This window comes from Oncorhynchus gorbuscha, linkage group LG13 (assembly GCF_021184085.1).
Source record: "Oncorhynchus gorbuscha isolate QuinsamMale2020 ecotype Even-year linkage group LG13, OgorEven_v1.0, whole genome shotgun sequence".
NCBI classification, from domain to species: Eukaryota; Metazoa; Chordata; class Actinopteri; order Salmoniformes; family Salmonidae; genus Oncorhynchus; species Oncorhynchus gorbuscha.
The window spans coordinates 29,638,203-29,651,838 of record NC_060185.1 but is presented as its reverse complement, the minus strand read 5'-3'; the positions used below and the strand labels follow the sequence as shown (position 1 = coordinate 29,651,838).

Here is a 13,636-nt window from a genome sequence, read left to right as displayed (position 1 = left end):
TTACAGACCTATATCTATCCTACCCTGCCTTTATAAGGTCTTCGAAAGCCAAGTTAACAAACAGATCACCGACCATTTCGAATCCCACCATACCTTCTCTGCTATGCAATCTGGTTTCCGAGCTGGTCTTGGGTGCGCCTCAGCCATGCTCAACGTCCTAAACAATATCATAACCGCCATCGATAAGAGACAATACTGTGCAGCCGTATACGCAGACGACACCATTCTGTATACTTCTGGCCTTTCTTTGGACACTGTGTTAACTAACCTCCAGACAAGCTTCAATGCCATACAACTCTCATTCCGTGGCCTCCAACTGCTCTTAAATGCAAGTAAAACTAAATGCATGCTATTCAACCGATCGCTGCCCGCACCAGCCCGGCATCACTACTCTGGACGGTTCTGACTTAGAATATGTGGACAATTACAAATACCTAGGTGTCTGGTTAGACTGTAAACTCTGCTTCCAGACTCACATTAAGCATCTCCAACCAAAAATTAAATCTAGAATCGGCTTTCTATTTCACAACAAAGTGTCCTTCACTCATGCTGCCAAACATACCCTCGTAAAACTGACTATCCTACCGATCCTTGACTTCGGCGATGTCATTTACAAAATAGCCTCCAACACTCTACTCAGCAAATTGGATGCAGTCTATCACAGTGCCATCCGTTTTATCACCAAAGCCCCATATACTACCTACCACTGTAACTTGTATGTTCTCGTTGGCTGGCCCTCGCTTCATATTCATCGCCAAACCCACTGGCTCCAGGTCATCTATAAGTCTTTGCTCATCTCTAGTGACTCCCCATCCCGCATGCGGGAGCGTAATCATCGCCGGACACTAATTAGCATAACGCAACGGACATAAATATCCCTAGAAAATATTCCTATTCATGAAAATCACAAATTAAATATATTGAGACACAGCTTAGCCTTTTGTTAATCACCCTGTCATCTCAGATTTTCAAAATATGCTTTACAGCCAAAGCTAGACAAGCATTTGTGTAAGTTTATCGATTGCCTAGCATAGCATTTTGTCCAGCTAGCAGCAGGTAACTTGGTCACGGAAATCAGAAAAGCAATCAAATTAAATCGTTTACCTTTGATGAGCTTCGGATGTTTTCACTCACGAGATTCCCAGTTAGATAGCAAATGTTTTTCCAAAAATATTATTTTTGTAGGCGAAATAGCTCCGTTTGTTCTTCATGTTTGGCTGAGAAATGGCCTGGAAATTGCAGTCACGAAAACAGCAAAAAATATTCCAAATTAGCTCCATAATATCGACAGAAACATGGCAAACTTTGTTTATAATCAATCCTCAAGGTGTTTTTCAAATATCTATTCGATAATATATCCATCGGGACAATTCGTTTTTCAGTAGGACCGATTGGAGTAATGGCTACCTCTGTATTTATGCGAGAATCTCTCTGGCAGCATCAGGTGACCACTTGCGCAATGTAGCCACTTACGGGTATTCTTCAACATAAATGCCGAAAACTACGTCACAATGCTGTAGACACCTTCGGGAATACGGAGAAAGAGTAATCTGGTTGATAGCCCATTCACAGCTCAATAGGGACTCATTGGAACGCAGCACTTTCAAAACATGGGGCACTTCCGGATTGGATTTTTCTCAGTCTTTCGCCTGCAACATCAGTTCTGTTATACTCACAGACAATATTTTTACAGTTTTGGAAACTTTAGAGTGTTTTCTATCCTAAGCTGTAAATTATATGCATATTCTAGCATCTTGTCCTGTCAAAATATCCCGTTTACTACGGGAACGTTTTTTTTTCTCCAAAAATGAAAATACTGCCGCCGAGTCACAACAGGCTAGGTAAACCCCGTCTTATCTCAGTTCACTGGTCATCATAGCAGCACCAACCCATAGCACAGGCTCCAGCAGGTATATTTCACTGGTCACCCCCAAAGCCAATTCCTCCTTTGACTGCCTTTTCTCCCAGTTCTCTGCTGCCAATGACTGGAACGAATTGCAAAAATCACTGAAGCTGGAGACCTCACTAACTTTAAGAATCGGGTGTCAAAGCAACTCACAGATCCTTGCACCTGTACATAGCCCATCTGTAAATAGCCCATCCAACTACCTCATCCCCATATTGTTGTTTATTTGTTTTGCTCCTTTGCACCCCAGTATCTCAGTATCCCAGTATCAGAAGACATTCGTCTTCTGCACATCTATCAATCCAGTGTTAATTGCTAAATTGTAATTACTTCGCCACTACGGCCTATTTTTCGCCGTACCTCTCTAATCTTACCTCATTTGCACACGCTGTATATACTTTTAAAAATGTTATGTTATTGACAGTACGTTTGTTTATTCCATGTGCAACTCTGTGCTGTTTGTGTCGCACTGCTTTGCTTTATCTTGGCCAGGCCGCAGTTGCAAATGAGAACTTGTTCTCAACTGGCCTACCTGTTGTTCTGGGATTGATTTGCAATTTTCGCACCAAAGTACGTTCATCTCTAGGAGACAGAACGCGTCTCCTTCCTGAGTGGTATGACGGCTGCGTGGCCCCATGGTGTTTATGCTTGCGTACTATTGTTTGTACAGATGAACGTGGTACCTTCAGGCATTTGGAAATTGCTCCCAAGGATGAACCAGACTTGTGGAGGTCTACAATTTTTTGGCTGATTTCTTTTGATTTTCCCATGATGTCAAGCAAAGAGGCACTGATTTGAGAGTAGGCCTTGAAATACATCCACACGTACACCTCCAATTGACTCAAATCATGTCAATTAACTTATCAGAAGCTTCTAAAGCCATGACATAATTTTTTTGAATTTTCCAAGCTGTTTAAAAGCACAGTCAACTTAGTGTATGTCAATTTATGACCCACTGGAATTGTGAATAAGTTAAATAATCTGTCTGTACAATTGTTGGAAAAATGACTTGTGTCATGCACAAAGTAGATGTCCTAACCGACTTGCCAAAACTATAATTTGTTAACAAGAAATTTGTGGAGTGGTTGAAAAACGAGTTTTAATGACTCCAACCTAAGTGTATATAAACTTCAGACTTCAGCTGTAAGTATGATGGAGGCCACTGTGTTCTTGGGGACCTTCAATGCTGCAGACATTTTTTGGTACCTATCCCCAGATCCATGCCTCGACACAATCCTGCCTCGGAGCTCTAGGAACAATTCCTTCGACCTCCTATCTTGGTTTCTGACATGCACTGTCATCTGTGGGACCTTATATAGACAGGTGTGTGTCTTTCCAAATCATGTCCAATCAATTGAATTTACCACATTTGGACTCCAATCCAAATTTGGACTCCAATTCTCAAATTCTCTGTACATTTCAGGCCACATGGGGCCTGTAAGCATGACGTTTTACAGTCTATTTTGATCAGGCTTTATCTAAAGACATCCTCCTCGTTGTCAGAGACAAGGCACAGCCCTGCTACTATAGCTGGTTTTAACTGAAGCTGCCCCTGGCTGGTGTACCTTGGGACCTAAAGGCTCACTAAGCTGTCTCTGTCGTAGCATGCTCGCCAAAGCACAGTGAAGACAATCTCTCTAAATTGCTTTTTCGATCAGTTTTGACATCAATCTGCTCTCATGGGGATAACGCATGGTTGCAAGAGGAAGGTATCATTCCTTATGGATGTTGACAACCCCACTCAGTCGGGTTTGATCCCCAGAATTAACATAATATTATTGCACAGACAGAACTGCTAGTGACACCCAAAGAGGACTTGGTTGCTGAAGCAGAGGTTCAGACCAGATAGATTACTGGAGCTAGGGAGGACAGAGGTCAAATGTGAAGGTTATTTCAGGTAAAAGGTCTTGGTATGATGTGTTCAAGGATATGCACTACATGACCAAAAGCATGTGGACACCTGCTTGGGGAAGGTTGCAAGTTCAAACCCCGAGCTGTCGTTCTGCCCCTGAACAAGGCAGTTAACCCACTGTTTCTAGGCCGTCATTGAAAATAAGAATTTGTTCTTAACTGACTTGCCTAGTTAAATAAAGATAAAATCAAAACTATTCTGGGAGGCTTTCCACTAAATGTTGGAACATTGCTGCAGGGACTTGCTTCCATTCAGCCACAAGTGCATTAGTGAGGTCATTACTGATGTTTGGGCAATTAGGCCTGGCTCGCAGTCGGAAGTTCTTCTTGACAAACAATTTCTGTATGGACCTCGCTTTTTGTACGTGGCCATTGTCATGCTGAACCAGGAAAGGGCCTTTCCCAAACTTTTGCCTCAAAGTTGGAAGCGCAGAATTGTTTAGAATGTCATTGTATGCTGTAGTGTTAAAACTTCTTAGGGATAGTCAATGGCACAGTTGTAAATCATGCGGCGCCTTCTGTCACCATCGCAGATTTTAGAGAAACAACAAATGTCGGTACATATAAGTGTCTTCGGCTGAAAGCTTAATTTCTTGTTAATATAACTGCACTGTCTAATTTACAGTAGCTATTACTGCGAACAAATGCCATGCTATTGTTTGAGGAGAGCTCCTTACAACAAAACACTTTTTTCACCGCGATAGGTTTGATAAATTCCCCTCTGAAGGTGAAATGTGTACTTACATTCTGAAATCTTGCTCTGATTTATCATCCAAATGGTCCCAGAGATAACATGAAGTGTCGTTTTGTTAGACAAAATCCTTTTTCATATCCTAAAAAGGTCCATATAGTATGAACAATCGATTTTTTATTTCCACTCGTTCTATTTGCAAAGACAGGAATCTGTGAAAATCTAACCCTAAACGTTGTTTCAACCAGTCAAATCATGTCCGTTTGTATTCGTCAGAGTTCCTAGAACGTAACCAGACTTCACTATATCATAAGGGGTGTAGTATATCCTATAGAACACCGTGTTTGATCAGAGAGAGACGCCTTCATGGCATGCCGATGACGTGGGCGGTCTTCACTTGAACAACTCGGGGGCCAATCGGGGTCAAATAAAGATAGCTAGATAGCCAATGAGACCCTGTATCTGTCGTAAAATGTAGCTACTAACCTTGTACGACAGCATGCCTTTTATGTTATGAAAACTGGATGTTTTGCAAATGTTGAATTTATAATATGGCTACTAATACTGGAAAAGCTAAATCAAAGTCCAAGTATACAGATTTGACGATATTCTGACATAAAAATGTAATATGAATGCAAATGTCTCCTCCACGGTTTGCCCAAATGTACCTGGGTGACTTCACACTAAATGGCATGTAGTTCGCTCATACTTTAAGTTATCCATCTGAAACTTTTCACACACTGCTGCCATCTTGTGGACACCATAGGAATTACAACCAGAGTGATGGCTGCAACTGGGTCCTTTCTGTTGCATTTCAAAGATGGTGGTAGAAAAAAAAATGTTTTTTTTTTCTTTGTATTTTCTTCTACCAGATTTATTGTGTTATATTATCCTACATTCAATTCAAATTTCCACAAACTTCAAAGTGTTTCCTTTTAAATTGTACTAATAATTGCTTCAGGGCTTGAGCTACAGGCAGTTAGATTAGGGTATGTCATTTAGGCGAAAATGGAAAAAAAGCAGGCTATCCCTAGATTTCCCATCATTAGAACTAAGGGGCCTAGCCCAAACTATAAAAAAGAGCCCCAGCCCCAGACCCTTAGTCTTGCTCCACCAAACTTTACAGTTGGGCCAGGTAGAGTAATGCTGGCATCTTCCAACTCAGATTAGTTCACCGGACTGCCATGTGGTGAAGTGTGATTCATCACTCCAGTAAAGGCATTTTCACAGCTCCAGAGTCCAATGGTGGCGGCTTTACACCACTCCAGCCTATACTTGGCATTGCACATGGTGGTTTTAGGCTGGTGTGCGGCTGCTCAGCCATGGAAACCCATTTCATGAAGCTCCCGATGAAGAGTTATTGTGCTGATGTTGCTTCAAGAGGTAGTTTGGAACTTGGTAGTGAGTGTTGCAATTGAGGACAGACGATTTTTACGTGCTACACGCTTCAGCACTCGCTGGTCCCGTTCTGTGAGCTTGTGTGGCCTAGCACTTTGCGGCTGAGCCGTTGTTGCCCCTAGACATTTCCACTTCACAATAACAGCTGTTACAGTTGACCGGGGCAGCTCTAGCAGGGCCGAAATTTGATCAAGTGACTTGTTGGAAATTCACTGAAAGTCACTGAGCTCTTCAGTACAACCATTCTACTGCCAACGTTTGTCTATGGCGATTGCATGGCTGTTTGCTCAATTTCATACACCTGTCAGCAACAGGTATGGCAGAAATAGCCGAATTCACTCATTTGAAGGGGTGTCCATATACGTTTGTATATACAGTGCATTTGGAAAGTATTCAGACCCCTTGACTTTTTCCACATTTTGTTACATCACAGCCTTATTCTAAAACATTGTTTAATTTAAATTTCCCTCCTCAATCTACACACAGTACCCCATAATGACAAAGCAGAAACAGATTTTTAGACATTTTTGCAAATGTATAACAAATAAAACACTGAAGTATCACATTTACATAAGTATTCAGGCTCTTTACTCAGTACTTTGTTGAAGCATCTTTGGCAGTGATTACAGCCTTGAGTCTTCTTGGGTACGATGCTACAAGCTTGGCACACCTGTATTTGGGGAGCTTCTCCCATTCTTTACACATCCTCTCAAGCTTTGTCAAGTTGGATGGGGAGCGTCGCTGCACAGATATTTTCAGGTCTCTCCAGAGATGTTCGATCATGTTTAAGTCCGGGCTCTGGCTAGGCAACTCAAGGAAATTCAGAGACTTGTCCCGAAGCCACTCCTGCATTGTCTTGGCTCTTTGCTTAGGGTCATTGTCCTATTTGAAGGTGAACCTTTACCCCAGTCTGATGTCCTGAGTGCTCTAGAGCATGTTTTCATCAAGGATCTCTCTGTACTTCGCTCCCTCAATCCTGACTAGTCTCCCAGTCCCTGCCGCTGAAAAACATTCCCTCACCATGATGCTGCCACCACCATACTTCACAGTAGGGATGGTTCCATGTTTCCTCCAGATGTGACGCTTGGCATTCAAGCCAAAGAGTTAAATCTTGGTTTCATCAAACCAGAGAATCTTTAGGTTCCTTTTGGCAAACTCCATGCGCCTCTTCCTGAAGAGTGGCTTCCGTCTGGCCACTGTACCATAAAGACCTGATTGGTGGAGTGCTGCAGAGATGGTGGTCCTTCTGGAAGGTTCTCCATAGAGCAGGGCTATCCAAACCTATTCCTGGAGAGTTTACGCTCCTGTAGGTTTTCACTCCAACCCCAGTGGCAACCAACCTGATTCAGCTTTTCAACCAGTTAATTATTACAATCAGGTGTGCTAGATGAGGGATGGAGTGAAAACCTTGGTTTGGTTTTTGCTCTGACATGCAGTCAACTGTGGGACCTTATATGGACAGGTGTGTGCCTTTCCAAATGTCCAATCAGTTGAATTTACCACAGGTGGACTCCAATCAAGTTGTAGAAACATCTCAAGGATGATCAGTGGAAACAGCATGCACCTGATCTCATAGCAAAGGGTCTGAATACATATGTAAATAAGGTATTTCTGTTTTTATTTTTAATACATTTGGAAAAATGTATTTAAACCTGTTTTCGCTTTGTCATTATGGTGTATACTGTATATATCAGATCATTCATGTTTGTGAATGCCATGGATTATGCAGGACCAGGTGTATCTTCTAACTGGATGGATAGTTTCCTATTGAGCTGATTGGCCAGACGACCTCCTGGATTTTTTTATGTGAATAACCCCTCCCCTCTGTTTTTCTCTTCTAGGACCTAGATTTCTCATCACAACCACAGGAGCCTTGTATATTCTGGATGTCCAGAATGAGGATGGATTGTATAACTACCGCTGCACTACACGGCATCGCTACACGGGCGAGACCAGGCAAAGCAACAGCGCCCGGCTTTTTGTGTCAGGTCAGTCTATGGTGCCCTAAATACCTTAAATAACGGTACTCCAGAAACATCTATATTTCTGTACAGTACACAATGTTGCAGTAATACATCAGAAACTTCTGCATCTTCATATATTGCAATGTCCACAACACAGTGAATGCTATCGTAACACTATCTCTTCTAATAGTGAACTCTATTCTTATCATAACATATTCTCTCTATTATCTCTCATAAGATCCCACTAACTCAGAGCCGGGGATTCTGGATGGCTTTGACCGTCGGGAGGTCATGGCGTCCCATCGGGTAGAGCTGCCCTGTAAGGCGTCGGGCCATCCCATGCCCAAGTACCGCTGGCTGAAGGACAACAGCCCCCTGGAGCCCGACACACGTTTCCACCAGAGTGTCACGGGCTTGCTGATAGAGAGCGCCCAGCCCACCGACTCTGGCACCTACGTGTGTGAGGTGTGGAACAGCTATGGCAACGCTGAGGTGGTGGGCCGGCTGCTTGTCAAACGTGAGTCCAAACACCACATCACACTCACACATCAGGAGCTATCCCAGCCTGGGTACCATGATGTCTCTGCGTTAGCTGCTATAGCCCTGTCACTTTGTTTACCTATTTGTTTGATAATGTTCACACAACAAAATATTTATTTCACGGTATAACAATGTCATAGGCCTCCAGTTTGGTTTGTGGTTTTTGATGTGTGTTCTGTGTTTTCTCTGGTGTCCAGAGCCCCTGAAGGCAGTGGTCAGCCCACGAAAGGTGAAGGGCAGCGTGGGGAGTAAGGTGTCCTTGCATTGCAGTGTCAGTGGCTCGGATGAGTACGAGCTGTCGTGGTACCGTAACGGAGAGATCATCTACCCCGGCAACAACGTGCGGATCACAGGCATCAGCAGGGAGAACCTGATCATGGAGGGCATGGCCAAGAGCGACGGAGGGGCCTACCAATGTTTCGCCAGGAAGAACAAAATGTCCGCTCAGGATTTTGTTCCGGTCATCTTGGAGGGTGAGATACAGTAGGGGTTTCTTATAAAGATCAATGTTGCTATGACAGTTATTGGATATATTTATGATGTTGTAACAAGACAGTGGTTAGAATATATTACCATGTGTTTTTTTTCCATGTGTACTGTACTGCTTGGCAGTTGACTGTAGCATGAGCGTTCACGGTTTTATGTTGTATGCAGGGGTGCAACTCTTGTGTTAGAAGTGGGGGGAGGCCTCCCGGGTGGCGCAGTGGTGAAGGGCGCTGTACTGCAATGCCAGCTGTGCCACCAGAGACTCTGGGTTCGCGCCCAGGCTCTGTCGTAACCGGCCACGACCGGGAGGTCCGTGGGGCGACGCACAATTGGCCTAGCGTCGTCCGGGTTAGGGAGGGTTTAGCTGGTATGGAAATCCTTGTCTCATCGCGCACCAGCGACTCCTGTGGTGGGCTGGGCGCTGTGTGCGCCAACCAAGTTGCCAGGTGCATGGTGTTTCCTCCGACACATTGGTGCGGCTGGCTTCCGGGTTGGATGGCGCTGTGTTAAGAAGCAGTGCGGCTTGGTTGGGTTGTGTATTGGAGGATGCATGACTTTCAACCTTTGTCTCTCCCAAGCCCGTACGGGAGTTATAGCGATGAGACAAGATAGTAGCTACTAAACAAATGGATACCACGAAATTGGGGAGAAAAAGGGGTAAAAAAATTCAACAACAAAAAAACACAAAAAAAGAATTGGGGGGACATAATTATTGTACCATTTTTTTATCCAGTCAGATAAACACAGCCTACCTGACCACTCTGAGGTGTCTGCATAGTCCTAAAGCACACCATTGCCTCACATTCCAATGATAGAACTGGGGGGGACAAAAATGCAATTTCAGAATGTGGGGGGGACATGTCCCCCCTGTACCCAGTGAACGTTTCACCCCTGGTTGTGTGTAAGTTTTGTCTCCATGTATGTTTAGTAGCACCAGCGGTGACTTAGCAAAAGGGATTTTGGCCCTGGATCGATGCAGGGCCTGTGTTAATGCATTGTGTTGTGCTGCTGCAGAGCAGCCAGTGTCATTAGGGCTACTATCCCAGTCAGCTTTAAACTGCTTACCTGAGCCTGGTTGCTTGGGCAACTGTCTCACGTGGCCACAGAACTGTATAAGGAGGATATTGATAATCTATAATGATGTAGAACATACCAGGGTTAGCAGATAGCAACAGCAGGCCACTCTAAAATAAAGCTGTTTTTTATTTGGCCAAGACTGCCCCCAATAATGGCAGGCAAAGAAAAAAGGTAGGTGTACAGGTTTGAGTGACAGATGATAGATATTCTATTGGTGCTTTTGTTCAGTCTTATTAACCATTACCCATGGTCTCCCTTTCTCTCCCCTTTCAGACGGCACTCCGAAGATTATGTCCTCCTTCAGTGAGAAGGTGGTCAACCCCAACGAACCGGTCTTCCTGGTGTGTAACGTCAAAGGCACTCCCCCTCCCTCCTGCACCTGGAACCTGGACGACGACCCGGTCATCAAGGACAACCACCACCACCCCGGCCACTACGAGACCAACGAGGGCCACGTGGTCAGCCAGCTGAACATCACTCACACTAAGGAGGTGGACGGAGGGGTGTATCGCTGCACCTGCAGGAACTCGGCCGGGGCAGTCTACCACCAGGCTCGAATAAACGTAAGAGGTGCTTGTCAGATCAGCTCCTCCAAAACAACAAAAACATACACCTAACTCATGTTTGTTTGGTTTCCAAATTTAATGCCTGTTTCTTTTAGGTTTTTGTTGTATTCTCCCTCCTTTGTAAAGTGCCTACAAATTCCTGACCTTTTTACTTTTTACTCATTTTCAGATTTTTTTTGTCTTTCTTTCTTTCTCTTTGCTCCCTTTATTCCTCCGTTGCAGCTTTTGGACTCCATTGTTTAGTTTCCCCTAATTTCTTTTAGTGTTTTTTTATTTTGTATCCCTGTGTGAATCTCTCATCGCATCGTCCCTCTATGCTCTTAGTGTGATTGTGATACTCCAGGTCTTTTTCTTTTTCTATCCCGACACTGCTTGTAGTCACCCATATCTGGTTGGCCTGTTTGCATGTCAGTCCCTCATACTGTCAATAACAATGCCAGGTCACAAACACCCATGTTTTGTTAGTGTGTGTTTGTGTGTATTGTGTGTATGATCCATCCATAACATGTCTGTTCTATTGACTGTGTCTTATTTGTTGAACATAATACCTCTCTTCTTGTCTTTAATAGTCATCTGATCCTCTACACAGATCACTGTTGCTGAGATGATTCCCGTCAACTGATTTGCACTGCTGTTCCATGTGTAGATGTTTGACCACAGTTGACCAATTGATAATTCTTTTCTTTGTAGGCCTTAATGACAGGCAGGTTTTCAGTCCAGTGTGGTGTAACTGTTGAGCGTCACATAGGTTAACTTGGTTTCTAGGCTGGTGGTGGTTTTATCTTTAGACTGCAAAAGGGAATATAGTTCTCGCTCTCTTGTTTCCTTAGTTCGTTTTTACTTATTATGTTGTGGCTGAATGTATAGGTGATTTATTCAGACAAGACAATTAGTTTCAAGTGGCTCTTGGATTTGTAATTCAGTTAACTCATACTGTGAATATTGTCCACCAAAGTGTTCTGTCTTTCAGCTGTCAGCCAACCCTACCTTGTCCTTGTCTAATATGGTCCTGATTTCACAGCCCTCTCCTCAGAGTCTACCATGAGGTCCTGTGGTACAAACTAACACATTTGGGTGTGCTGCCAATACATACGGCTTGATGTTGCTGACTGTCATGTCACAATCCCCTCACCCATAAATGTGTTTATAGAGAGCTCTCTCTCCCTCTCTGTATTTTTAGGGGCTGCCAGCATCCGTCCAATGAAAAACATCACGGCCATCGCAGGGCGGGACGCGTACGTCCACTGTCGCGTTATTGGCTACCCGTATTATTCCATCAAGTGGTATAAGAACTCCCACCTGCTCCCCTTCAACCACAGGCAGAGGGCTTTTGAGAACAATGGCACTCTGAAGCTGTCTAACGTGCAGGAGCTGGACCAGGGAGAGTACAATTGCAGGGTATTGGTCAAACCTCACCAAGAGACCAATCAGAGCGTCCATCTCAGTGTAAAAGGTAGGAAGAGCCCGTCTCCCTGACTCATGCACTGTGACAGTACACAGTAAACACACTAGCATACCACACTTGGGTAAGTGTAAAGGACGTCACACTGCTTGCTTAGCGAGTTCCTCTTCCTCTTGATTTGGCCCACACCTGGCGCAAACTCCTGACCTCTGCCATGCTAGCACACACGACCACCCTCCTGAAGTTTCTTACCAGTCGGCGCCACATGAAAAGCTAGCTATTCATTGGCGCAAGTGAGGACACTGCAGGCTGAGGAGTAAGTTTCACACATCTCCATGTGATACATAAGCATTCTAAGAGGCATGAGAGTGTAGACAGTAGAACATGGCAAAGCTGTAGGCAGAGATAGGAAGTGACCTCGCAATGACCATACTCCCATTGGCCTTCACATCACATTGTGTAACATAAGCTACACATTCACCACTGCTACGACTGCACTGCTATGGGATGTGAGACTAAGCTAGGGTCATTAGTATGACTGCACGTACAGTAGTGATTGAGCTTGATTACCAGAGGCCCAAGAATACGTAATGGTAACGTTAACAAGTGATTCCCCACGCCTCATATCCATGTCATGAAGGTTGCAGCCACTGCTTAACTTAAGACATTTCCATAAGATGAGCCTGGAGGGGCGGGGGAAAAGGGTGACCACATGATATAAAGCAACACTTCCCCCGCTACAAGTACCTTAGTTAATTTTCTCTGCTCATGCTTCAAATTCTGAAAGCGGCTGGTGAGATCCCAGGAGTCCATTATCCCTACTTTGTTGTGAATTAAATCAGTGCTGAAGTGCTGCTTATTTTAATGTCATTTTAACTTGTTGATTCTCAAATACGGCTGACTTGCGAGATGGCTGGAGAGTCCCCTGAGAAGGTGCAACAGTGGACTTACTGAGGAGGATCTCACATCTAGGTCATTATCTAGTCTAGCATGAGGCCTGATTCTCCAATCATTTGTTTAACATGGTGGTTTTTCCCTACTTGAGGATCGTTAGGTTTTCTTTAATCTTCTCTTTCTAGACAGACATGGCATGAATCGCCAAAATACAGAATCACCCTTTCAACTGTTTCTGGAATAGAACACCTGTGCATGGTACTGTTTGCTCTGACTCAGAGTACAGAATGTTCGGCTAGACAGGAGGAATGACTAAGGTGGAATTGTGTGATGATTCACTCTTAGACCTTTTGAGTTTAGAGTCTAAACAACGATTTCCAAGGACCAAAAGGGATTGATAGAAGATTGAAATATGACACACAGGAGATTGGACCGGTATAGTGTATTGTCTCTCAGCCTAATGTGGTTATGGTCATCTCTCCCCCTCTTCCCCTCCAGTTCCACCGTACATCCAGCCCTTTGCATTCCAGCGGTTCTCCATTGGCCAGCGTGTCTTCATCCCCTGCGTGGTAATGTCAGGTGACCAGCCCCTGGACATCACATGGCAAAAGGATGGGCGGCCAATCCCTGCCAGTCTGGGGGTCACCATTGACAACATAGAGTTCACCAGCTCACTGCGGATCTCCAACCTGTCCCCAGACCACAACGGAAACTACACCTGCATTGCACGCAACGAGGCTGCAGCCGTTGAGCACCAGAGTCAGCTCATTGTCAGGGGTGAGAGGAGGCTAGCACGTTGTT

The 13,636-nt window shown here is 44.4% G+C and overlaps 1 protein-coding gene across 2 annotated transcripts in view; it reads left to right on the top strand.

Moving 5' to 3' along the window:
• The window catches only part of LOC123992684 (Down syndrome cell adhesion molecule homolog), a 141,961-nt gene that overhangs the window by 96,705 nt on the left and 31,620 nt on the right, over nucleotides 1-13,636 (top strand). For both annotated transcript variants that reach the window (XM_046294087.1, XM_046294088.1), the window contains 6 exons: nucleotides 7,748-7,894; nucleotides 8,109-8,387; nucleotides 8,608-8,883; nucleotides 10,247-10,543; nucleotides 11,720-11,992; nucleotides 13,334-13,612. In XM_046294087.1, coding sequence (XP_046150043.1) covers nucleotides 7,748-7,894; nucleotides 8,109-8,387; nucleotides 8,608-8,883; nucleotides 10,247-10,543; nucleotides 11,720-11,992; nucleotides 13,334-13,612 — 1,551 coding nt within the window. The remainder of the gene's footprint in view (nucleotides 1-7,747; nucleotides 7,895-8,108; nucleotides 8,388-8,607; nucleotides 8,884-10,246; nucleotides 10,544-11,719; nucleotides 11,993-13,333; nucleotides 13,613-13,636) is intronic.